The sequence below is a fragment of the Tyto alba genome, unplaced genomic scaffold, assembly GCF_018691265.1.
Source record: "Tyto alba isolate M040663 unplaced genomic scaffold, T.alba_DEE_v4.0 Super-Scaffold_17, whole genome shotgun sequence".
Taxonomy (NCBI): domain Eukaryota; kingdom Metazoa; phylum Chordata; class Aves; order Strigiformes; family Tytonidae; genus Tyto; species Tyto alba.
Genome location: NW_024881279.1, coordinates 15767018 through 15794210, shown reverse-complemented (window position 1 = coordinate 15794210; position 27193 = coordinate 15767018). Strand labels below are relative to the sequence as shown.

Here is a 27193-nt window from a genome sequence, read left to right as displayed (position 1 = left end):
TATCATCTATTTTACAAGTGTTACATCAGAGGGAAAATGACTGTCCTGCTCACACCATTTGCATGCGTCCATCAAACTGACAAATGAAGATAAATCAGCTACTTTGCTGCTTCCATCAATATAAATAAAGAAATAATAAACATTATAAATTTTTAACAACCTATCTGGTTCCACCTGAAACATGAAATTCCCTCACGCTTCGGTAAACGAAAAAAATATACTCAATGAAGTCTAACAAATGTGCCATCTGTTCCGAAAAAGCTGATAAACCAGAGCAGCAGTTAAATGGGACAATACTGACCTCCTGCGGCAGCTTTGCAGAGAAACAACTCCAAAAGCAAACGTCTCATTTCTGAAAACGCGGGAATTTTCCTATGTACTATTCCCATCGTTTACCATTTGTTGCAGCAACAGGACAAAGCCCCAGTCCCAGGCAGGGGCTCTCAGCCCCCGACACACACTTCAAAGTCAAAGCGAACACCACAGCTCCCAATGACACACCGAACAAGGTAGCAGCACTCAAAGAGGGAAGGCTGTTGCAAAGCTTTGCAGCCCTGCTTCAGTTTAAGTCTATTACAACTCTTCTCCTTGGCAGTGCACACTGAGATTTAAATGAAGCAAGATGACCACCCCCAAAAAAAACCCAAACCACAAAATAAAAAATTAACCAAGCAAAAAACAACCACATCACCAACCCACCCACACACAAAAACACCTTTCTCACAACAGCATGGCTAAGCACAAGAACAGATCATTTAACGAAGTGATAAACTTTCCAGAACGGGCTGGTTTCGAGAACAAGCTTGGTGAACTCCTCCAGGAATAGCAGTGTTTGCTCTTGCACTGCGGCCAGGAGCTAGAGTAGGCTTCCTCCCAAACCAACATCTGTAGCTCAGCTGTCCTGAAAAACACTAGCTTTACACACAAACTCCACTCTACTGTAGTTCACAGGCTGTTCACATCATTTTCACATGTTAAGCTGCACTATTTCATGCATTAGAAGACCATTAGCATTTATCCTGCATTGCTTCTTCCTTTTGTAGAGAAAAAGACCATGCTCAAGAACAGCTATTGTTTTTGTAGGCGTTGAGATGACTGCTAGCTGCACTTACCTTAGGGAAAAAGCACAAGCAAAAGAGGTGATTTCCCCACACACACACCCCTGAAGAAAAAAGTAGAGATGTTCCTAATTTTCCACTCTTTAACCTCTTCCCAGCACAAAACCAAAAAAGTATTTTTAAGACATGCCCTTATCTATAAAAAGAGTGTAACTAGCACTTAGAAACTTCATCCACAGTTTTCATGTAGATTACCCATAGGATTAGGAAACTTCATACTTGTTACAGGCTGCGGATGGGGACTGTCATGATGATGACTCTGAACCTCACTTAAGTCTTGAGGAATCTTACTATTTTTATTCATCTGATCTAAATAAAGGGAAATACAGGGAGCAAGCAGAGTACGATGACACACTAATGCAGAATACCCATGAGCATTATTACAGTAACCCACTGCCCACAGAAATAGATGATCCAAATAGAAACCATAATAAAGACACATCTGTAGCCAAAACCACACTAGCACAGAACAGTACATGCATTACCTGAAGTACTCGTAAGAGCTGTGCTCTTTATAACAAACATAGTAAGTCAAACACTCAGAGGCACAGCTAAGTCTCCACAGAAAGCCTCACAACCCCCTTAGTTGCATGTAGCAAAAACATAAAGCTTCACACCTCATGAACTCATTTTACAACTTGGAGATGTCAGAAGTATCAGAAGATCAGGAAAAAAAGATTCCTCAAGATTCCTTTTAAGTAAGCAGCTTAAACCGTTATACTAAAATAAAATAAAATTAAAATAAAATTAAGCCCATGTTACCTAAACAAGTACAGCAATTTCTCCTAAAATTTTCTCAAGACAGTATAGCTTAGTGCAAAGGAAAGAACTACAAGACAACAGTCTCAAACGTAATCATGAAAGAACCCCAAACGTAAGCAAAAAAAAAAAAAAAAAAAAACAAAAAAAAAAAAAAAAACAACCACAAAAAAACAAACCTGCAGCCACTCCCTCAAGCCTACACTGCCAAAAGCGCGCGAAACATCCCCACCTCTCAGCCGGGCAGCGCCATTTTAAATTCTAGAACCATCGCCGGCTGCTCGCGCTGCGCCCGGCCCGCCGCGGGGGGGCCCGCCGCCCTTGCCGCCGCGAGGTGAGCCGCTCGGTTTTTACTTTCGGCTTTTACGTTTCTCCTGTGTTAGTACTTGTGGTGTGCACGTTATGGGGGTTTCATTCTTAGAAGAGAAAAATTGAAAAAAATTAAAATTTTACGGAGTTAATCTGTTTAAACTAATTGCTGCTATGCTGTTTAAGGGGTAAAGATGACTTAGGCCTCAGGCTTGGGGATTGGTTTGTACAAAAAAGTAGTTTCATGTGCAGGAAATAATTGTTAAGCACAACTTGAATGGAAGTGCTTATGACATTCAGGTCTGGCCAGCAAGAAGCAGATAGTGTGTTTATTTAAATGTGTTCTTATAATGCTAGAAGCCCTCATGAAACAGTTCACTTTGTGCTCGAGAGCTAGAAAATGAAACTGTCACTTATGTAAGTTACTCTGACCAATTTAATTTCCCTGTGTAAACTGGGTGAAGCCTTCAGTGCAGAATTAAAATGAGCTTTTGAAGTTACTTCAGCTTTAATTCTCCAACTGTTCTGAGATCCCTGAGTGGCACTGGATGCCTTGCTCTAGAAGCGATGGTACTGCCATCAATAAGGCCTTAAATAGGAGAGTTCTTATACAGGACATGCCTTAGATGGACACCAACTACAGCTGCAACTGAAAATACAAAAAAGCCATGGGAGTACAGTCTGTGAAGAGTTTTCCAGCTGAGCGAAAGTACTCTAAAGTGAAGGTGTCCCTGCTCTGCTCTGAGCCAAGTTATGAAATTTTTCATGTTGCATAAAAGCAAAATCATAAGAATGGCTGCTGAAGATGGGAATGAAAATGGACACCCAGAGAGTTGTCCTGGCTCCAGTGTTACCAGACATTGAGTTAATGCAATACATGATCTTAGCACATGTTCTACCACATCCTACAATGGGTGACTTAATTACTACCAGGGTCCTTAATACCTATTCCTAACTTCTGCGACAGTAGATATTCATAAGTGAATACAGGATCAAGCCTTTGCTATAGAAACTGCTGTAGTGACTCAGGTTATATTAGGACAGTACTAAAATCAGTAGGGGTTACTTATATGCAGTTGAGAGAAATACAGAGCCTCCGGGGTTCACTAAGCAGTCTCTGAAAATCAGATGGAGAATTTTTGTAATAAAACTGTTACATGGTATTTATGTCTGTTGTCTCTACCTGCCATAATCCAGTCCAGTAGCTATCTTTTCTCAAGCCATATTTATGAATTTTGAAAATGAGTCATCTTTTGGTTTATGTAGGATTAAGAAATTTTCCCCTCCCCCCCCATAATCCAGATAAATGATACCCACTCTCTGTCCTGCCTACTCAGAGCTGCCAAGCGCATTTATCTTGCCTAATCTTCTTTTCCAGGATCCATGCTGACTACCCCTTAAGCAATTACATATATCTAAATGTTCTGTGTGCATAATTGCTCTCCATGTATTTTCTACCACTGAGATCAGATTTACAGGCCTGCACTATTCTCAATCTTCTAGACATTCTGCATCTATTAGATGCTCACTGGTGCCTAATGCCATGTTTTGTCCTTTAATAAATTTTCAGTGAAATACATACTTTTTGAAGAGAAAGTCAAAATGACTACCACTAAGACGCAAGAAGGGAAACTTTCTGAGCTATCTCACCCATCTTAGCGGCTTTTCCTTTTATATAGGCCTGACAATGTCAAAAAGGTAAGTTGAAAGTGCCTTTCTTTACACTTCCTGGGTCAGGGAGAAGCAGGAAGGGCAGCCCACGGGGCAGGTGAGCAGACTCAGCTCCTCATCTGCTGGCCACATCATCTCGTACCCAGCAGAGAGAGCGGGTGGTGGGGTAACCACAGTTAGGCCCAGGGAGGCTTCCCACAGAGCTGCTTCTGGCAGCCTGATCCTCGTGCGGCTGTGGGGTGTGTGCCAAGGCTGACCCCACGGCAGCCAGACCCGGCCAGGGCCAGGGAAGAGGGGCTACAGGGCCAGTGGCACCCACAGAGTCCTGACATCTACCTGCAGTATACCCTGATGATCTAAATCTGTAGCTGCGAGCCTATCACTCCACAATTAAATACATTCCCTTGCATTATTTTATATCTGTATCTCTCATTTCCCTACTCAAACGGGACCAATCATAACATGAGATCTGAAACTAAAATAGCAATAAAAGAAGGACTGAATGCAGAGGGTAATATTTTGCTGCATGTATTGCTGCAGACAGAGGAAATAAGAGTCCTTTGCTTTGCTATGAGGGGCCCAGAACCACTGTTTCCAGAGTTCCCCTCCTTTTCTGATCTTGTTTCTAACTCATTCTCTTCCCTTATTCTGCATTACTTTAACATTGACCTCCAGATGTGAAGCCTCTAGATCTGTGGGGTATGCAGGCACTTACCAGGAATGCCCCCACGGTCACAGTTTGATGAATCAGGTGTCTAGAAGCTGAAGAAGCTGTAGTTTTCTTCTGATAGAAGAAAGCATAAACTAGAACAGTTGTCAGCAGGAGGGAGAAGGACACTGTGCAAAGCTCTCCACTTAATTTCAATGAGTAGATAATAAAGAGAGGGGGATGTCAAAAGTACAAATAAAGGTTCAAATAAGTATTATGCATCTGGTTCACATTGACTGGATACATAATATTCCTTTTGTGCTTTAAAAAGTCACGTTGAAATGAACAGTATTACGAAGAACGCAGGCCTTGTGTAAATTGAAATAAGTGCTGCCTGTTGCAGAACAGTTAAAGACTTGTTGTGTATGGTAGGTATTGGCATGTTCCACTCAGTGCCTGACTCCCAAACAGCCTTGAAATGCCTTTGTAAAAGAAAATTGTACAGTGTGTTGAACATTTCTTATATCTCAGTATGATGAAATATCTCTCTGGGGCAGAGGTTTGCTTCTACATTATTGTTATTTACATCTTGCTTGCATGAAAAGATAAGATGAATATTACACGTTAATATTTCAGTTATTAAGTATATATTAATTTATGCTAATGTATTTAACTTGTTTTGAGATAGAGGACTTTGTTTATGGATACTGGTTATCTTGTACTTTCACTGTGTCTCTTCCTGCTTTTTTTTCTTTGCATCTGTTGCTTTTGTGTATTACTCATCAGTGTACATAGCTGCATTTATACTGGAGCTGCCTATCCAGTAAAGACTTGAAACAGTCATGCACAGACTTGGTTCCTGTTTATTTTTTCTTTAGCTGATCAGAGGAAGTATAGTCCCCCGTAGTCCAGGCAGTATGGTGCTCTAGGTCCTCAGGGAGAAAATCTGAAGCTATGGCTTTACCTATGTGAATCAAGCAGCTCTTCATAATGTCTTTTTTATATTCGCACACCTGAGAGGGGTTGAAAAGTACCTGCTGCTGTCACCCACTGGGCTGTGTGTGCCTGTATTGCCTGTTCTTGCAAGGAACAGTAGAACTATGGGAAGACTGTTGATTTACAATTTAGATTAATTAGTTTGAGAAAATACACAGAACGTCACATAGAGGAATGTGTTTTGCTTTCATTTGGATCTTTCTCCTTTTCTCAAACCCTTCCCTTCTTGCTGTCTTCCTGTGGAAGCTGAACTTGGAGAAAATAAAGCACCCCTGTATACAAGGGCATGTTTGTTCATTTCATTAGCCCTATACCCATCTTCTGAAGCTCTACTGTTGCAAAGCATGTGCTGCTCAAAATATTTCTCTCCTCACTCCTGCTAGAATACTGAAATATATAATTCATCTTGACCTTGTGCCTTGTCAGTTTGTAATACTTCTAATTGCCTGTCTGTTCCAGCATAATCATAAAACCTTTTAACATCTCCCTCCAGTTTCCAGAATTTTACTTTCCCATGAATAACAGGCCAAATAAATTCACTTAGATTACTGGCAGTGCCAGCATTATTCATCTTCATCTTTACTTACTGGGTTTCCCCCTTGCTATTTGCTGCTTATAAATATAGTGTTTCACTTATTTCTACATTTTTGTAATTGTCTGAATCTTTTTCTGTCATAGCATTGTAGGATAATTCAGGTTAGAAAGGAACATAGGAGGTCTCTAATCTGACCTCCTGCTCTAAGATCGGTCAACTCTGAGGTAAGGACAGGTGGCTTTATTCCATCTGGTCTTGAAAATCTCCAGTGAGTGAGATGGCACAGCCTCTCTCGGCAACCTGTCCCAGGGTCTGACTGTCGTCATGGCGTGAAAGGCTTTCCTTAATGTCCAGTCTGAACCACTCATGTTTCAGTTAATGTCCATTGTCTCTTGTTCCACAGTTCTTCCAACAGCCCCCTGTCTTCAAGGACCTCAGGGCCATTCCTGCAGAGCTGCTCCCTAGCCTGGATCAACTACAAAGGGCTCTTCCTTCCCAGGTACAGCACTTGGCATTTGTCCCTGAGGAATTTCATAAGGGCCCAGTTGTCCTTTCCTGCAGCCTGTTTAGATCGGTCAGAATGGCAGCCTTGCCCTTGAGCATACCAACTGCTCCTGACAGTTTGGTGCCATCTGGTCTGCAGACTTGTTGAGCATGCACTCCATCACCTCCCCGAGGTTGTAGATTTATCACATTTGTTTCTTCCAGCTGTTACAGAGGATGACACCATTTTCTTCACAGTGGAAGTGGTGTGGTTGGCATTGTCCTTCCCATATTTGTCTCAGGGCTGGCATTTGCTTCAAAGATAAGTTCTTCAGGATTATTGCTGAACTAATTCAACTTATATGGGGTATTTGTGCTACCTCTTTATATCTCCTGAGTCAACAGACCTAAGTGGCTAGGACTGGTATACAAATCAAAGCTTCTGGTTTTTACTGATTCTTTAACCTTGACTCTTGTTAGGCCTTTTTTCCCATACCCTTGTTGACCATCCAGCATTCAGGACTTCAGAACTACTGTCCTGATTTTCCTCTATGCTAATGACTCGGAGTTTGCAAGCCACTCACTATTAGATGATGATCAATAAATCTGAAAATTAGACCATTCACTTGTGGGGTTAAAAATACACTGTTGAATCAACAGGCAAGAACAGAACCTGGTATTTCAATATGTAAAGTACAGGGCTGTTTTGGAAACTTCCCACACAGGCAGCAGCAACAAGCGCAACAAGCTATGCATCAAAGATATCAGGCAAATAAAGTGTATATGTATATACATAAAATGAGGATCTGAAACGCTGAGCAATTAAAATTCCTACTGATGACTAAAAAGATTTGAGTGCTGGTAAAGGGAGGAAGAGGATAGCAGGAGGTCAGATAATATTATGTACAACCAGGGGTTAAAAGTACATCAGCCCTTGAAGGCTCAAAAGAAACTTTTCCTGTTCATATGGGCCAAATGTGTCTTTCCTGTCTTCTGGCAGTGGGCCAGCCTGAAGGACTACAAGCCTGTCCCCACAGCTGCCCACCACGTAAGCTGTTCCCTTGGCTCAAATGGTAAAGGCGTGTGCACTGGTGCAAGAGTATCTTTTCCTATTAAATGTTCCTCTGATTTCTCTGTTCTCCTACTAATAACTGTGAGTGATTAGCTTTCCCAGATTTCGTTAAAGTAAAACCTACAAGCTGTTTAGCCCCTCCTTTGCCTTCTCCCAACACAACAATCTCATAAAATGCAGTGCAAGCCCTATCTGCACATATCCTTACTAGTACAGAATTGTCACTGGGGTGGGCTAGGTGCAGTGGCTTTGGGGACCTGATCAGGTCCATCCCCCAGTGATTGCACTCACTGCCATCACTACCAGTTCCTAGACTGCAATAAAAAGATTTGGAATTTTACTGCTCCACTCTTCGATACCGATATGAATTATAGTAACCGCAACAGAGTACTATCAAAACTTAAAAATACATGTAAGGAGACAATCTGTATCCCTATTCACCTCCCATCAAGATACTCCCAATCACAGATGCTTCCAAGTTCTATGCCTGTGCTTAACTGTAAGCATGGTAAGGAACCCTACTGAAATCAGTGGAACATTAGGCACAGACAGAAATCTTTCCTGTAATAGTTTTCTTAATGTAACTCCTAATCCCTGGTGTCGACACACTTTTTCCATAACTATTAAGGACAATTTTTCATGCCGGCAAATGCCCTGTAACATTACACAGCAGTCGTTATTTTGAAAGCTAGTGTCACAAAACGGCCAATTCTCTTTGAGAGCACTTTCTGAGGTTATAAGGAAGCCATTTCAGACAGAAGTCTCATTTCTCTAAGGTTTTAATTAAATACAAATTCAGGCAAATAAGAGTGATAAAGTAAACAAATAATACTGCAAAGCCACAAGTTCCCTGAGCTCAAAGCTGCAACTTAAGGTCTCTTAAGACACTGCTAGGCTTACCATTCAATTTATCTCTGAACTCTAAACTCTCATCAAAAACTGTGTATATTGTAGGAAGCTTTGTATTTCTATCTTATACAGTTCATGTAAGCACCTCTTACCCTGTAATCACTAGATGCTCAAGCGTTTTTGTATGTGAACAACTGGTTGTAAAGTTAACGCGTTAAACCAACAGCTTAAATAAAGATATGCCACTTAAAAATAATACTCAGTTTTAATTTGATTATAGAGCATGTGGGAACAGAATGGTTAAAAACTTGGACAATTTATGTTGTTAGTGAGTTAGTGTAAATCACCCTCACATAAACTAGGTTAATAATCACTGATATAATTTGAAATGACGTTAACGGACAGGTATTCATAGGTCTGTCACAGTTCACTAATGTGTTTTCTCTTTTAATTTAGGACGTAAGTTAGATTTAAATTTGGGTTGTCCGTTTTGGCATGTTATTGCAGTCAATAATCAGAGAGAAAAATTCTAAGGCAAAATGAAAGACTTTTGAAACTTTGGTTCCTGTCCCGCACCCCCAACACACAGCGAACACCTGGATCCTCACGGCCCTGCAGCTTCGAGCCCTGTCACCAGTCCGTGCCCAGCAGCGTGCATGTGAGCATCCACTTCTGCCCTCACACCCCTCCTGCTTGTCCTGCTTTCTGCCTGCTCTGACAGATGCCCCACAGGCACAGGTCACCGTGGAGCTCCTGCAGGAACCTCCTGAGGGCACGCTAGCATGGTTTGGAGCAAGAGTTAGCCTGCTGCCCTCATGCTTTCCACACGCAGCATCCTTTCTGAGCCTCCTGAATAGACATGCAGCTCCTCCAAACCACCTACGGGGAGGGTGGAAAATCCTCCTTAACAGACTTAGTTATTTCTTTATTATTAACCACTGAAAAATTGGTTTCAGCCAACTGTCCTAATCCAGATACCCATACTCATCTCTGGAGCAGAAAAGACTCAAATGCAATGAGTTGAGATACATACGTAGGGGTGTGTGATATTGTTACAGATGGGTGGTGTCAGGCAAGGCTGAGTGAATTACTTCAGCTGTTTTTTAGGAGCTTGAGCACACAGAAGAACTTAATTCATAGGAATAATTTTTTAATGAAGTTTTTCTGTGAATTTGTATTAAGAACTGAACGAACACATTACACAAATACTGAAGCAAAGAAAGGCTGGACAGCAAGGCGACTGGATTTTATGAAGTAATCTGTGCACCGTATTTCACAGAAGTTGAGATGTTTTGTGAGTGCTATCCTTCTCATTATACAATACAGACATGAAAATCCCCAACCCCACTGCTTCAGTGTTTCACAGCAGCCTTTACATGCAACTTCTCAAAGATCCATAAGGGGTATGGGAGGGGAAAGCTACTGATACAGTTGCATCCTAAGCCACTTGTAACTCAACAAATCAGTATATTAGTTTTGAGTGGACTACAGAACAACTGCGGCCTAGTGGAGTGATCTGGGTATCAGAATGTCATCTCTCCTTTGCTCAGGGATGCAGCACTTGGTGCAGATTGCTTCTGCCTTCCTCCAGCTGTAGTAATTTAATATGGAACTGACAGGGGCATTGATCATTTGGCCAGATCCACTTCCAGACAGCAGATGGGAAAAATGCCAACCTGACATTTTGTAACTTACATTTCTCTTTGTGTGATGAGAAATGCCACCAACTTCTGTCAACCTGGTTTTACTTGAAATCTACTCTATAACATACAGTAGGAAATGAGAGAAAATACTGTTTTGAACTGGAATTATGTTTTCCTAGAGATTTTTACGTTTGCAAAAATGTGGCTCATTACCCAAAAAGATTTCATGTATCATCTGATTTCCCTGTTTCAGTTTTACCCCATAAACTATGAATCCCAAAGTACCACAACTGAGTGGATATGTAGAGCTATGACATCAGTTTTATTTTTCTGTCAGTGTTTAATGAAGAAAATACTAAATTTTGGAATTTAAGAGAATTTAGCACTTCACAATCCAGAAAGTTCAGTTCATATATTTACTTTTTTGTTGTTGTTGTTTTCAAAATCCTTAGCAAACTGGGAATTTATTAGCAAATTGGAAATTTGGAATGCAAGGAGGCAGTTTAAACCTTCTTTTTTGAAAAAAACAAACAAAAAAAAACCCAAACAGCAAGAACCTGTTCTGTAAATCTGATGGACATGAAAGTCCAGCTGTGCATCAGAGTCCTTGGAGATTACATCACTGGCACTTCTACAGAGCTTCTACTGGAAAGCACGCTCCTTATACCTTAGCGCTTCTCAAAAGTCAGGAAATTTCCTCAAATGACTCACTCCTGAAAAACGTCAGGTTTCTGTTGAACTCACAGAGCCCAGCTTTCTAGGAAATTGGTAGTGGATATTGCTTCACGGCTTCAAGAACATTGGTCTAATAAGAACTCTCTACCTTTCCCTGATGGCTTTTCAGTTCATCAATTACGAGAAGCATACTATTTTTGAAACTGATCCATACTTTAATTATCTACAACAAACTTTTAACAGCAAAATTGAGTCAAGTGGAGAGAATGACAACTCTGTGAAGGTTTACAGCGACCACCTTTTTGCAATGCCTCCGTTCAGCAATAAACAGAAAGTACTGAGTGTATTAACAAAATTCTGTCATTGTTTGAAGAACAACATAAAACTTCTCTGTGCGAAGATATTAAAAGATATCACTGCTACAAAGCCATGCTAATAATATCAGCTTTAGAAGGTAGAGAAAGGGCACAACACTAAGTCAACAAGTTACATTTCTCTTAGTGGAGTAAATATGTTGTATTACGTTTTTAAAATTCCAATACTGTATTTCTCCAGAACAACAGTAGAGACCTAGAAAAAAACTGAAACATTTATAAAATTATAACTTGAATTTTGTTTTACTTGTATGCTGTTTAGGGACAAACCTGTATCATCTGAAATATATCAGAAGAGACTGGATAAGAAACTTTATTTAATTCATGAAAACCTTCAGGTTTAAGAAGGCCTGGAAGATAAAAAGTGAAGTGCATCTTTGCAGTCTAAACAGAAAATGAGACTTTAAATCCAGTGACTTTCTTTATGCCCTTAGCTGACAGGGAGCAATGAATAAATGAATATAAATATCAAATAACCCTAGAATGGAAATTCAAGCAGGACTCTATATTGCCATACTTTCACAATTACTAAGCTCACAGAAACTGGCACTGCATCTATAAAAAAAAGCCATTTTCTTCTCTGCACACAGAGACTATGTTTCATGCAATCACAGTGATTTTGACCTTGAACCATTCCTGGACTCTTGCTGACCAACAGAAATACCTACAGAGTCATGGAGCCAGAAACACAAAGCCAGAGAAGAACAAGGAAGAGTGTGACCGATTCTTTCAACAGCGATATAGCTTAAAAGCGATTGGAAAATTACAGTACTAGTTCCGCTGTCTCTTGCAGTATCTGTAGTGCTCTCAGATATCTATATCCAGGGGAGGGAAATGTCATGGAAGGTGTCTGTCTGTTGCAAGTGTCTCAGAGACTGTATTCTCCAGGGCAACTTCTACAACGCTTTATGGTGGGGGGATGATGAGAAGGCAGATCCCTTCTCACAAGATATAACTGAACAGTACTCTTTACTTCACAGAAATTACAGAGTTAAGTAATTTTTCATTTCCTACTGGATCCCTTGAAGTAACGATTCCTTATTCTTGACTTTGTACAAAAAAGGTGAGAGAAACTGCTGATTCTGTATTTTTGTTTAAATATTTATGTCAAAGAAGATAGAGTGTTAACTGATTTTGCAACTTATAATATGTAAAAGCTATGATTTTCACCTTTTAAGCATTAAGAACAATTTTTGATGGTAGGAAAACTATATAGCAAACAGACACAACATTAAAGAGCATACTCGCTTTTTGCCTTTGTAATCTGTCACAGCCTTCACATTATGGTAGTAAAATAGTAAAAAAAAAAAAGAAATGATAGCCAGATGGAGTTTGGCATTTATTTTTTATAGACTACATATGGAGCAAAATGGAAAACGCATTACTAAATAAATATAGATTGCTAAATTTTATCATTAACATACTGAAATAAAGTGTATATTTATCCAAACAGAATCCAGATCTTAACACACATTTCGACAAAAGGATTGAATATCTAAGCTTGGGACTTCTCACATATTTAATTATGACAGCTTGATGTTCATCATCACTTTGCCAGAATTTAGACAGAATTACCCCAAAACTCCTGGTTAAAACTATTAACATAGTGAAGCTTCAATCTAGGTTATACTTTTGAGCCATGCTGTAAAAATTAATGAATGAAAGGAGCTACCCATTTAAACCAGTTATAGTCAGTGTGACTTCAAACCCTTTAAGGTTGATTTTCCTTACACTTCAAAGTAAATTTTGAATTGTCAAAACTGCACCCAAAGCATCTTTTAAAAGCACTACTAACAAGCTGCTTGGACTGCAGTCTCGCTGGGAATACAGTTTTTGTTGAACACAGCCTTTAAGTACGTCTAAACAACTTTATGTGGAAGGGGTGCAGTAGGTGGACAAACTCGTATCACCTTAACGTTTGATTTTTCTGTATCTCTGGTCATCCAACTATTCGAGCATGCAACAATCACATTTTTTTGATACATCTCTTGTTGTCTTTCTATCTCCCAGCCATATCGTCATCCTTTGAAACTTACTCCAGAGTTGCAGTGCTTCACTCTAACTAGCTCCAGACTCTTCTTTTACAAATTAATGTATTCTCCCTCTTTTTGAGTGTGGAAAAAATAAGTATTGGGCTGGGTAACAACATATACAAGGTGCAACACATACATAAACTAAATCATATTGCCAACACCTGATATAGAAATGTCTGGAATGCTGCTTAGGAAGCAAGAGTTCCCAACCTACCTCTTTCTGTTTGAACACTTGTAGATTTCAGTAAACACAAAATGATTCTGCAAATGTAAAAGAACTTAAGAAAAAAAAAAAGTCCATATATGTTTTTCTTTTCTTTTTTTTTTTTTAAACCTGGGAAGTTCCATGTATGATGAAATGTAAAGATTAATCCAATTTAAGAGTGAGCAGTGTTAAGCCACCCCATTTTTAAGCATCAGAACCACTTTGAAACTTGTATAGTTAACTCCTATATTTCAGTGCTCAACAAAAACCCCAACAAACCCCTGTGATTAACAGCCACCTAAGTTTCCTTGAAAACTACAGACACATTTTCAAGATACAAGTTCCAAAATTCTGCTCCTGTAGCTCAGGTTTTTTTGATTTCAAGAGTATCCCTCAGCCCTGCCGGGTAAGTGAAGTAGGTGTTTGCCAGCCCACGGCACCTGCCGTAGCTGCAGCAGTCTTACCAGACCCCGGCCTGCTGAACAAACCCGGGCAGGTGGAGGGGTAAATTACATGCTTGTATTTCACAGTTCAGTGTTTAGAGCACTAAGACTGGGACTCACTCGCTCTGTGTGAGAAAAATGCAAAATTGCAATTCTCTCCTTCCAGTAAAATGCCCAACTCATCCCTACTAGGTGCTTTATGTGTGGGAGAGAAGTCATCCTTTCTCCTTCCTCATTAACTGCTCCATTTAAAATAATGGATGCAGTGGCAATGAGCTTATAGCAGTCGAAGGGGATGGATATTTAGAGCACTTCCTGTAGGTGGAAGAGACAGTTTTGCATCAGCTTGGGGGAAAAAAAAAAAAAAAAAAAAAAAGAAAAATAACTGGATACTGCCCTAGTCAGTTGTGTAGCATCCGCATATTTTTGTGGATCTAGCAACATACAATTTGAGAACAGTTTAACAAAAATCAGCAATAAATCCAGAACGGCATATACTGCCTTCCAAATATTAATGTACTTTGCCACAGTTTTAAAATGGAAATGAAATAAAGAGAGAACCGCTTAGAGAATTATTTAGTTATTTGATTTCAATATAATACTGTCACTTCCAATTTTGTATGCCATGGAAGAAAAAAAAAAAAAAAAAAAAGGCAAACCACACAATGAAACAGCAAGTCTACTGGCCACATCAGTGTTCCTTACATTTTTTTCTTCTCGTGGCTTTCACCACCATCTCAAATTTTCCATATCACTCTTAAACTTAATGTGACTTTTTAAAAAATATGTTGTCAAATTTAATACAAACTTAGTTGCCTGTAAGTGGAAAAGATGTACTTAGATTCTTCCTGATCAAGCACTGAGGCCCAGGACGTTTCAGGCTCATATTTTCAAAAGCTTCTGTACCTTTTTTGTGTGTCCACAGTTATCACATCCCCAAGGCAGCAGCACGTTGACAGAGAAACACTGATCCAGCCTGATCTAACTCTGGAAATAGTTCACTGAATTAAGGAGCGGGGTGTGGGGGGGAGAATTACTGAAAAGGCACACAGATTTCAGAAAGAACTGTAAATATTTATGATTCAGACATACAAATGCTGATGGTAAATAAAGAATCAACAACCGTTTCTCATGCTGGCAATATATATTTATTGTCATTCTGGAAATAGGTTACCATGTGTATATCAGGACTTCAGACTAATAACAAATCAGGATTATGAACTCTTAGCATATGCCAGTTGGAAAAGAAAGAACTGAATGTAAAGCTGACCTTTAGAAGATCTTAAATTGGTCTATTTTTGTGTGTGTCCCCCTTGGTTTTTTTTCCCCTCTTTTCAATTAAAAGCTGAAGATCTACCCCTCCCTCTTCATTTCAAATGCCAAAATAAATGATCATCCAAATGCCGCTTTTCCTAATTTCACTAATAACCTGCTGGCAATCTCAGAACATTTATATTGTTGATGCTACAACTTCAAAAGGAAGCTAACTTTTACAAACCATGTTGTTCCTCCACTTTACCTGGCTACGGAGTCCAACCATAAGGACAAGACTCAAGCAGATTAAAGATTTGCTTATATTAGACTATTGTGGTTACATTATTAGGGTGCAAACCTTCAACATACGCGCTTTGCTGTTCCGGAACAGCTCTATCAGTGCAAGATCTGACAGTCTGTGCAAAAGAAGCCACAGTGCTATCAATTCTTGAAATAGCTTTCCTCTCCATCTCACATGTATTGACTGATAAATCTCTTCCTCCCACTAATTTCACCAATCCCAAATACTGGCCAAAAAAGAGGGAAAGATTAAGATACTTCATGCTTTTGTACAAAAAAAAAAGCACACCCACACATACTCAACCCCCCCCCCCCAAAACCTCCAGCTTCAGTCCCCCATCCAAAATAAACCCAGGTCAAAACTATTTGTTCCCCACCCTCCCAACCCCCTTCTAGCTTTTATGTCACCATTAAAACGAATGCATAAAACTTACTGTACAAATATGAAGCTGCAGGCATTCAAGTTACAGAACATTCTGAAAATATTTCACGCATAAAAAGTACACTTGATAATTGCAAAAATAAAGTTTCACTTTTTTAAAAAACATTTTGATCAGAGCTCAAGCAAAACATTTAACAATTCCTACTTCAGTTTAACTTCATAAGAACACCACCTTCAAAAGTCAAAACCAAAAAACTCCGATTTTTGGTGATAAAGTAACTGATCATGTCTTTTAATGAAAAGAAATGGTATATACAACAATGGCACAGACCTTAAGCATCAACAACATCGTTCAGCCAAAAGTAAGTCTACAAGTGATCTGAGTCATTCTGAGCATCAAATGGTACTGATTACTAAGAACCATAATCTGCTAGGAATAGACATTAAGTTAGACTGGTACGAATGGAAGGACAGATCCATGACATCAAATAGGCTCAGTTTTTGTCACTGAACTTGTTTTAGGCTAACAGTTTCACTAGTGCAAGACAGTATGTTTACCTGATTAAATGAAAACTCATAAATGTCACAATTTAAGAACACTCATACAAAACTATTTTTTTCTTTTAAAAAAGTGCCACATACCATACTTTTACTAAAAAAGTTACAAACTAATGGAAGACTGTCTGTCTCCATCTCTTGTCAACAAGGAAAGGCCAAAGTGATTCTTTGATCCCAGCTCGAAATGGCGTTCTCTGGCCTATCCCCAGCATCTCCAACTTGGAGCAGTCCAGCTGAGCGTTCCTCGGACGAAGAGCACCCACAACTGGACAATCAGTGATCTAAAAAATAAACAGAGAAAACCACTAACACACCAATAAGTAATCAGAAATTACAAAAATCAATTTATTTTTACATAAGCTCATTTAGAAGTCTTCCTTCATAGCTTTCATTATTAGTACATTCCCTTCTGCCCTTCCAATTATTTTGTGTGTGGGGTTTTGTATGGGATTATTAATTTGTTTGTTTGTTTTATGGTTAACTTCATTCAACATAGGACGTGTCAGGCAGAGCAACGTGAAGTTAAATTTTTCTCAACTGTTCACCATTTATGCTTTCCTACGTTTTATTACCATTTTCACTCTGACTATAATCACAAGGTAAAAAAATGCTCTAAAATGTTGACAGAACTATTGTCTTAATCAATATACTTGAAGAGAAACAGATTTGGGCAGAAGAAAATTCATACTAACTTAGTGTTCTCCATCCTTTTTCTCTCCATTTTCCAAGCCACATTTCAGTTCCAGACTTTACGAATTTAGAATCCTTGGAATTTCTTTTGGATATAAATAAAATCTTACATACATGTTATATTCTCACAACATTATTAGTATGTCTAGGAGTAGTCTTACTTTTAAGAGTCAGTAAATCTGCAGGACAGGTGTTCTAAGCAAAACAAAAATGATTTGAAGTTCTTAAGTGCATGTATTCAGAAATAAATCTGGACATTGAAAAGTTCTTACAGATTCCTACCTTCAAATTAACATTCTGTCAATCTGTAAGCTTTTTTAAGGACAAAAATACAACAAAAAATATGGATTTATTTGTGACTAAGGAGAAATCTTCTCCAGAAATACCGTTACAGTACAGACTGCAAAACTGGTTACTGACTGACTGGGTCGTTTTTATAATTCAGCAGGTCAAAGCAGCCTCTGTCTTCCTGAGCTAGGTAGCAGACAGCACCCTCAGCAACACATCTGCTGTGCTGGACATACTCACACAGATCACCCTGAAGAGGAAGCTTATTTAGCTAGTGAGAGCCCTACTGCTTGAAACGATAAAGCACATCCATCTTTCCACAGGCCACGCACCACATCACTTACTGGTCTCAAGTGGCTGCTGGGAAGGTTGAAAGCATCTGCAATTGCACACGCCATTTCATACTTAGTCATCTGTTCATTGCCAGACCAGTGAAATGTTCCTTTCACTGATGGGTCCTACAGAAAAAACAGGAAACACAGGTGAAAAAAAAGCAGCTAGCTTGCCCTCAGAGTAATGCCTGTGTGAGAATTGTGCAGAATAATATTCCAGCAAGATCCTATCGTGAAAGGCATGTTACAGCACCTCCCTGATGTTCCAGAAATGTCTCATGCATTTTCAGAGAACACCTGACTAGGGACTGAGACTAAAAACTGGTGTTACATACGTCTGACCTGCCTTTTCACACACAGCTTATATTCTGTAGAATTAACAGGAGGAGAAGGAGTGGACCCACCAACCAAGGTCAAATAGGAGGAGGAACTCAGCTATTCTATACTGTTCACTTACTCGAAAACAAATGCGTTCAAAAACACACATTCTGAATGTTAAACTGCAGACCTCTGTAAGTCCTATCAAATAAACTGATTGCACCATGTCCACCGTATGTGCATGGTCCATTTTTTTCCAGGTTATATGTATGAGAAATAAAGTTGTTTGGTTTTGTTACCTTGCAAAGGTGGTAATCTGAAGATGCTGTGGTGAATAAACACACTAAAGTATTTAAGTCCAGTGACTTGTTTTTGCCACTTCAATGTTCTTAATGAAATAAACAAGGACATCCTTGAGAATTACATTCAACCACCGTGGGGGTTTTTTTTAAGTCCAAAATGGCAATTTATAAAAGGGATATTAGAATAAATTAGGTATTTGCATTTCTCTCCTCTATCCTACAAAACACATGACAATTTTCAGAAGGATCTGTCCCATCATTTCATTCACTTCTTTTTCAAATATCAAAATAGCCACACACAGTTATGTAAACATGCTGTAGTGTTACAGCCAGTTCTTTCCTCCCTCCCAGTGTCCCAGACAGAAATGCAAAGAAGAATGCAGGTCATGCGCAGTTCTCAGTTGTTCAGAAACACAGCCAAGAACCTGAGCTGGTTTTGCCTCGAAGAGACTTGCTGCTTTAAATTCTTACCAGCATTCTCTTCTCCGCTAGTTGTCTGCAAACAGTTGCTACATCCTTGACATTGGTAGGAAATCTTTGTTGCCAGTGATCCATGTTGGCAGATTTATTACTGAACTGCACTTTATCAAACATAACAGTCACAGCACTTTCCTCCAGTCTTTCTACCTCTCCATATAAGACAGGAATCCTAAGTACAGCAGCACCTAAAAGAAATAATATTTTAGAAGTATTAACATTGTTATGAATAACTATTAATGCCGTAGCATAACCTGAAAAGTGGTTTGGAAGTGTTAGAAATATGTTGGTGATATTAAGGATCTATAAATCACAAATAAAATGCAATTAATATGTTTACCCTCAGAATATAATTTTAATTTATATTGATTAAGAAGTTCATAAACAGTAAGTTTATATAAACTTATTTTCACTTATGCCATTGATTTCCAGAAAGTTAACAAGCTTTCATTAACACCACAAGAGAAAAAAGGAATGCCTGTTTGGGTTAGACAAAAATTTTAAAATTAATAAAATCAACTGGACTACACAGTTACTCCAGCACTCCCCATCCTCCCTGGGTAAGAGCAAGAACAAAAATCCACACCAGCCACAAACCACCGTAATCAGGCCTTGATTACCGACCAAAATTTTACGCCCAGCATGCAGAAGCCTCCTGCATAAAGGAGAACATTATTTACCAGAAAAAAGACATGAACCTTGGAATGAATAAAAGGCTTGACAAATAAGATATAGGGTCACAGAATACAGTAGTAAACAGTATTAGATTTCAAGATACTGATCTGAGACATTATCAGTAAACAAATGCAAAGAGAAACATATTTTATAGTGGAATATATCATACTAATCTATCTCAGTCATGAAGATTCAAAAGGTCTCTTTGAGGGGAAATCCAAGAAGGCTATAACAAATTCATGCAAAGTAATACAGGTATTTTTGCTTAAAGAAAAAATAAAATAAAATCAATCTCAAAATTAAAGTGGAAGATACCAAATCACTGCAATTCTTAAGGATTTGTAGGAAAATGCTAACAGCTCTTAGAAAGACAAAACCAAAAAGCTAACACACAAATTATTCTCATGGATAAGTAAAGCTAAAGTAGTACTTGCACAAGAAAAACAAATACAATAAAAAACCCAACATGACACTGATTTCCTGCTGCTCTGGAAACAGTTATTTGGTCACTCAGCAAATACGTTCTTCCTCTCTTTAAATACTGGCTGAAATATCTCTCTTTTAATATCTTTAGAAATATTATTTGAGAAGAAGACTGCCTTCCTTTTGTTCTCAGAAAGCCATCTGAGACTCAGAGACCATCAGCTTCATTACCAGTGGTTCTGAAAACCTACTGAAACATTCTAGCTTTATAAGCATGAGTACTAACTACATCTAACTTGTATCCCCTCCTAACCGAAGTAAACATGGGGTTTTTTTAAAAGGCAAAACCCCCAATTTATTAGTGGAGATCCTTGCATTATACAACAGAAATCGATAGGGAAGTTCTTCATGTAACTACAGACACTTGATAGACTGTATTCTACCTATACAATATTAGCAAATTCGTGGTTGGAAGACTAAGAGATGTCAAATATTTATATTTGCATGAAACAACAGAATTGATATTTTCAAGCATCTTATTCAGCACCACCTCAAATTTCTTTCTGCTAATAATACCACCGCTGCAACCCACGACTGCCTGACAGATCGTGCACAAAAATGTTCTGAAACAACTGAAGTGCTGAGTTGGGGGAAGGATCTAGCAAGGTACCCACACGTACTTGAATTTGGTGCATTCTTATCTTCATTACCAATCTAGAAGAGGGAGCAAACAGCATCACAGTCAAATTCAGAGATGATATTTGAGTAAGAGGTGGAGTGAATAACATTTTATTTAAATTGATTCTTACTTAAATAGGACTTTTCCTATCAAAGTATTTTTTTAGAAAATCTAATTAAGGCCTATCGTATTCAAATATAGTACGTATTTACTTACTGAAAGACCACCACACTAATATATCAATTGTTCAGTTCTCTGGTTAAGCAGAACAGAGTCACAGCGCTGGTATAGTGCTGACATATTGGAAGTCTCTTTTGCAAGTGCACTGAGATTATTCTCTTCAAATTCTTTGAGAAAATAGAAGTGATTCTTTCCTTATAGTCTGCGAATGGAAGCTGACAGCATACTAACTAGAAACAACCAAATGTCTCTTTTACACAAATTTTAAATGCAAGGGAACATGTTCAGTTCCCAAGCTTTTTTCCCTTATTAAGTAGAACTTTAAAAATTATTTTTATACATTTTGAATGCAAATTTTCATTAAGAAATTATTTAAATAATCAAGAAAAAAAAAAAACCAGTTGCTTAAAACCAGAAATATGTTACTAACCCTTTAGAAAGTGTTACAAGGAATAATCTGATGCGTGTGGTAAGCTAGGTGGGTAAAAATAACATGGATGGCTTGATGGCTTATATAATGATAGCAAAATGAGATCAGCCAGAAAACCGAGAGTAACAACAAAAGCCTATGTTGATTTTATCTGCACTCTTACTGAATCACAAGTCTCTTGTTACCTTTAAGTAGACACACATTTAGAACAATTGCAACGCATCCCTCTAAATAACAGCAGCTGTATAGTAAGTGTGGTAACGCTTGTGTCAATACAATTTATTGATGATGTATTTGATCTTTCCTTAGGAATAGTAGACAAAGGCTTGTGAGTGTCCATCAGCAGAGACTAATAACACAAATTAAGATTGGAACAAGTCAGAAAAAAAGCTTCAGTCAACCTATAAGCAACAGGAATCTTCTATGAGCAAGGAGACAGATTGCTAATCACCTTCTTTTCTAAATCTCGTTTCCATGGTTTTGCAACTCTACCACTGACTTATGAGCCCATTAAGCTAATATACAACTAAGCAAAAATAGAAAGCCTCTATTAAGAATGTATTCTTACCTTCGTTATTTTCCAGGACTGCCTTTTCACCCTCCAGTTTGGTTTTACCATATAAATTCAGGGGATTTGGTACATCAGTCTCTTTATAAGGAGGGCTTGTTCCATCAAATACATAGTCTGTACTGATATAGATCAGAAATGCTCCAACTCCAGCTAGAAAGAAATTGTTTAGACATATTTTAATTCATCTCTTGCTTGAAATGCCATAAAACCTTTAAACAAATCTCCAAAAGACCTCATCTCCTAGCCCCACTCATTCCTGCTTTGCCTGCTCACTGATCCTTCCCACAGACATGCCTGCTCCCTTACAGAAAACGGACCGACGGCACACTGATCGCAAAAATGACATTCAGCACTTTGAGTAACTTACTCATATTTATGTCCCTGTATAAATAAATGCAGTATTTTAACAAGAAACCAAATCCATTAGATGGTCTCCTTACCTGCCTCTTTTGCTAAGTTCCCTGAAGCAGCCACATTGAGCTGAGAAGCAGCATCTGGTTGACTTTCTACAACATCTGGCCTTCTCTCAGCAGCACAATGCACTATAACATGAGGCTGGAAATTAAAGACTAATTTTAAACAAACGTTGTCAAGAGATTGCAATTTCACCCTAACTCTAGCTACGAACTCCCTCAGGCAAAAAGGCATTACACTAAGTTACGTGAAGTAATAAAAGTAGTAGTATTATTTGTAATCACGGCATTCTAAGGAGCATATTTTCCATAGGAAGTACAATAGAATCATACTGCTTCAAGATACCAAAAAACTGATCATTAGTTTTGCAATTATAATCTTAAGTAGTTTTGATTTTACAGCAGGATCAAAGTTGTGGTTTTTTAACTCTGTATAATAGTATAAATTGCAATAACAATATATCTCACACATACACATAATGGTACTTAACAACAAAATTAGCTGAACTATTTTTTAGATAATCCATTTACACATGGCTTATTTGACATATGCAGACTATTAGCAAGATATTTAAAGCCATTTTGTAGAATGGCATCCTGCATAATGGATTTCCCATATTCCTCTTGCAAGTTAGCTTGAAAAAACAGTCGACTTCTTACCGTACTGCACACTAGACTTACAGTTACTGCTGTTGTATTCAAGTATTCAACTTCAGAAGAACTGTTTCATATTACCATGTCAATAACTCACATTTATCTTCTACTTTTAACTATCAATGCAAGTGTGCTGACACATGGATTTGCTACCTGCAGTCTATCATGCTGGTGACAGCAAAGTTCAGAACTATCTGTATCTACAGAGCAGACCTCTACTCCTGACGTGGCAGAAAAAGAAGCCATAAATTTTTCAGAGCTCTGCCAAAGCATTAGCCCCACTCAAGCCACATCAGCTCAGTACCAGCATAGCCCTGTCAACTGATTACTAGCCACATTACATGCCCTATCCATCTACTTCATACTCCAGAAACTTACCTGAAAGTCATGGATAATGTCATGAACTGCAATAGAGTCCAGAAGATTAATCTGTTCAAATCTGGGCTGAGCTCTCCTGTATCCACAGCCAACTGCATTCCAATTATTTTGATTGAATTCTTTAAATACAGCTCTGCCAAGAAGTCCCGTAGCACCAGTAATCAGAACTCGCCTACTGGGAATATCAACATCTTCCTAGGGAAAATGACAACAGAAAAAGTTTTCTTTCTACTGTTGCTATTGGTTTTTCTTCAACAGCATGCGAGGCTACAGTCAGTGCTACTGTATTAAATAGCCTTCCCTGCCACAGGAATGTTTTGCAGTGTCTCATGGAACACAAACATCTGGGAGCACCAATACTGCACTTAGCCAAGTATATAAATATATTTTTCAAGGTGAAGACAACAAAACTTAAATGGGAAACTCATTTACTTCCACAACAAGAGGGGAAACCAAAGCAAATCATGAACAAAGAGAGAATTTTCATACAAAATCTGATAACTGTACAATTTGAAATGAGGGAAATAAATGATTTTGAAAGTGGATCTAAAATATATAACATTTAGAGTCCACACCCTGCAACAAATAATCTTGGATAAACTGTGACTGTTAGAGGCTGCAGCAGTACAATACAACTCACTGTGGGCTCACCTACAATACCTGTAAGAACTGAAGACCTGAATTTTGTTATTAAATAGGAGAGTAATTCATCATGATTCAAACACACTAATCTAAGTAAATACAAGATATAGCTCTTTTCTCAGTTTTACAAAGTAGATCTGAAAGCGATTTGGTAAATTAAACTCTCAATCTATAAAACATACTGAAGTTTTACTTCAGCTAGTTCACATTTCAGCACTTGAGACAGTTGTGTGCATCAGTTCACACAAGGTTCATTTCTCCCTTCCACTCACTAGCCCATCAGGTTTTCAAGACGGCAAATGTAAGAATCATTCCTTTCCTTTCATGCTTTCCTTCTGCATGTATCATGAACAAGAGCCTGCTAAAAACAAAAGCACACTCTGAAGTGCCAGTGCAGAAAAAAACTTCAAGTATGAAAAAGTTTTAATTTAATTTCATAACCAGAAATCTTCGATTTCCTGACCACTTTATACACAATTTGTGATAATTGATTATAATTTTGTAAACGCTCTCTACTACACAATTCAAATCGCCCAGTCACTTCTGAGCATTCCGAAATTTTCAGCATTTTAACAGTTACTTTTTGACTGCAGCACAGGAAGCAACAGAAATCTCTTCCAAATTACCATCAGTCTTTCACCTTTAAAGTTGAAAAGCTTTTGTTCCATAAGAGTTCAGGCAGAGGTGTGTTACTGAAACAGCCGATCCCTAAACAACTGCTTAAAGTTCCCAGCACCCTGCATATATTTCCCTCAACTCTTAAATCTTCAGGCAAAGGATGACTTATTCCCATCAGTACTGGATGAAAATTAATTATTTATATCTGGACAGCTTCCTGAAAACGACAATGTAGAACAAGTGATGTTTTAAGAAGCTGTCTTTATCTTTACTGTCAATTTGACCTCAGAACACAAGGTTACTTACAATTTTTTAAGGCTGCCCATATTTCTCTGAAAAGCCTAAGCGAGAACATGCAAGTGTTCTCTTTATTTCGTTTGTACTTTTTATCTTGACAAAGTCTGGATACAAGGTCATAGGACAGATTATCAGTGCTTCCAGAACCAGAGGATACCCTCTATTAAATATCAAAGCCTTGTTGCAGAAAACAGAGTTGAAAGGTTCTCTAAAAATATCACAGAATATCTTCAGTAAGTAGGAAGTGACCAATACAAAAACGTGCCTCACTTGTAAAATCTGACATTTTTAAGCATCATTCATCCAAGTTGGTTTATTCTACGCATCACAAAGAGACTATTTCATTAGCAGCACAGCTTGAACTGAATACAACCACAACTTCTCCCAAGTTAGGTACAGTTTGCATCCTGTTGCTCTTGTCTGCAAGGCTAGCTCATTTTAGTCACTTGTTTCTGGGAAACCAAGATTAAGTTGTAGATGTTTCCCATAAACTCAACACAAGCCAACTACCAAGTTAAACATATTTCATCATGCCAGAAGCTGAACATCCTGGTAATACAAAACCTACAAAGATTAACTCTTTCCCTATGTTGCCTTAGTTCCTTCGCAGAACGTCACCCGGCTGCAGCAGCGTTTCTGTCTCGGGAACTACCGGCAACAGAACTGGAGTGCAAAGGGCCTCTGCGGTTTGATGTTCCCGCCACGGCCGTTGGCAGCTGCCCCCAGAGCCACAGGAGGCACCGCCGGGGCCGCACAGCCGCCTGCACACAGGCAAGTGAGTATCTGGGAACAGCACCACGTACCTCGGTGTGTCAGCCACACCGTCTGTAACAGCTAGCACAGCTAAAAATTTAATTGCTGTTACTTGCTTTGTCTTGCAAAGAATTAATCATGGTCCTCTAGAAAAGAAGGTGGCAAAAATCCATAGCTACTACCTAGTAGTATCAACACTTCACTGAAATGATAGATGGCTTAGCATCTTCTTTTTGACTTCTGGTAATTTACGTATTTTTTTCTTAAAGGTGTTCAGAGTACTAATAATGTGACACAACTAGCAGATAAGGCTGCTCTTAGCTGTTATCCTTACAAGCTAGAAAGTACACTTAAGGTTTGCAGTAATTTTATAGACAGTTACTTTATGTAAAAAATAAGACATTCTAGAATTAAAATGTTATCTTTTAAGTTTTATAGACTTAAACACAAGTTCTTATTCAGATTAGCCTATCTGCTAAAAAACCTCGTACATGTATTTCTCAACTAAGAGGCAATCATAGTCAGTCATCAAACATGCAAAAAGTTCTCTCAGCAACTCATTTAGAATACTACTACTTAAATAGTTTTGAGCTTTTTAAATAAAACATCCAATTTCATCTTGCTGTATCTAATGTTCAATATTGATTAAGAATCAACGTAACAAAAAAGAACTGTACTCTGCAGTCTCATTCACATAAAAATATATAAGCAACAACAGCGTAAGATTAAAAAATAGTATTTATGAGACCTAAGATTACTGTGTAGATGGTACCAAAACACAAAATAAGAGTATAATTTACAAAACCAGTAAAGTGTGACACATTTCAAGGTGAAACCCCAGATACAAGTAGTTTTTAAGACTTCTACAAAAACTGAACTTGACAAAACCATCACGAACTCAAAAAATACCAACTTGGGGGAACATGCCCCCGAGGCAGCAGCTCCCCAGCTCGCGCAGATTCCCCGCACGGTGGGAGGGCGGCTCCGGCGTCCCCTGCAGCAGCCCAGGGCAACGGGAGAGCCCAGAGCCGGAGCACGCACCAACGGGGACCGCGCGTTGCACCGCATTTACCTGACGTGCCAAACGCTCGGCCCCGCGGCAGCCCGAAGCTACACCTGTTGAACGTCACCGGCAATAAGATGTGCCACCCGAGACTAACGCGCCTCCGGCAGTGCCGCGATGGGGGATCACTGCGCAGCGCGGCCCGTTACAGAGCCCTTTTCCGCGCACGACGGCCGCTGCGGCTACGCACTTGAACAGCAGAACGGGCGCAGCAGCCCCAGCGGCCCGCTCCGCTGCCCCCGCCTCTCCGCGCTGCCGGACGCGGCGACGGGGTGGGGGGAGCCGGGATCGGCCGAGTGCCCCCAGCGCCGGCCGGGGGGCACCTCAGCGACCCGGGCAGCGCCGGGCCCCGGGCTGGCCGCGCAGGCCCCGCCGCCGCACTGCGCCTCGGCCCCGCGGGCCGCCCGCCCCGCCCCGCCGCACCGCGGGGGGGGGTAGGGGGGCCGCCCTACCCGGGGAGCCCGCAGCCCCCGCCGCCCCCCCCCGCGCCGCCGCTCACCTCCACCAGCTCGCAGCGGCCCGGCGCGAAACGGATCTTCAGCTCCTTCTCCCGGCCCACCATGGCGGCGGCGGGGCCGGGCCGGCGCCTCCTCCTGCTCCGCCGCCCGCGGGGCGCGCCTGGCGCTGCGGGAGGGCGCGCGGGCCGTGCAGCGCGCGGCAGGGCGCGCCCTCATTGGGCCGCAGAGACCCAGGCGACGCAGG

General features: G+C 39.7%; 1 protein-coding gene across 1 annotated transcript; it reads right to left on the bottom strand.

Moving 5' to 3' along the window:
• Nucleotides 1-14939: 14939 nt before the first annotated feature.
• On the bottom strand, nt 14940-27132 carry MAT2B (methionine adenosyltransferase 2B). Its single transcript, XM_042790340.1, has 7 exons — nt 26991-27132; nt 23119-23313; nt 22114-22228; nt 21671-21823; nt 18710-18903; nt 17631-17744; nt 14940-16589 (listed from the first exon to the last, which is right to left on the bottom strand). Exons 1-7 carry the CDS (start codon nt 27051-27053, stop codon nt 16419-16421), a joined length of 1005 nt encoding a protein of 334 aa, XP_042646274.1. The 5' UTR covers nt 27054-27132; the 3' UTR covers nt 14940-16418.
• Between the last annotated feature and the right edge of the window lie 61 nt (nt 27133-27193).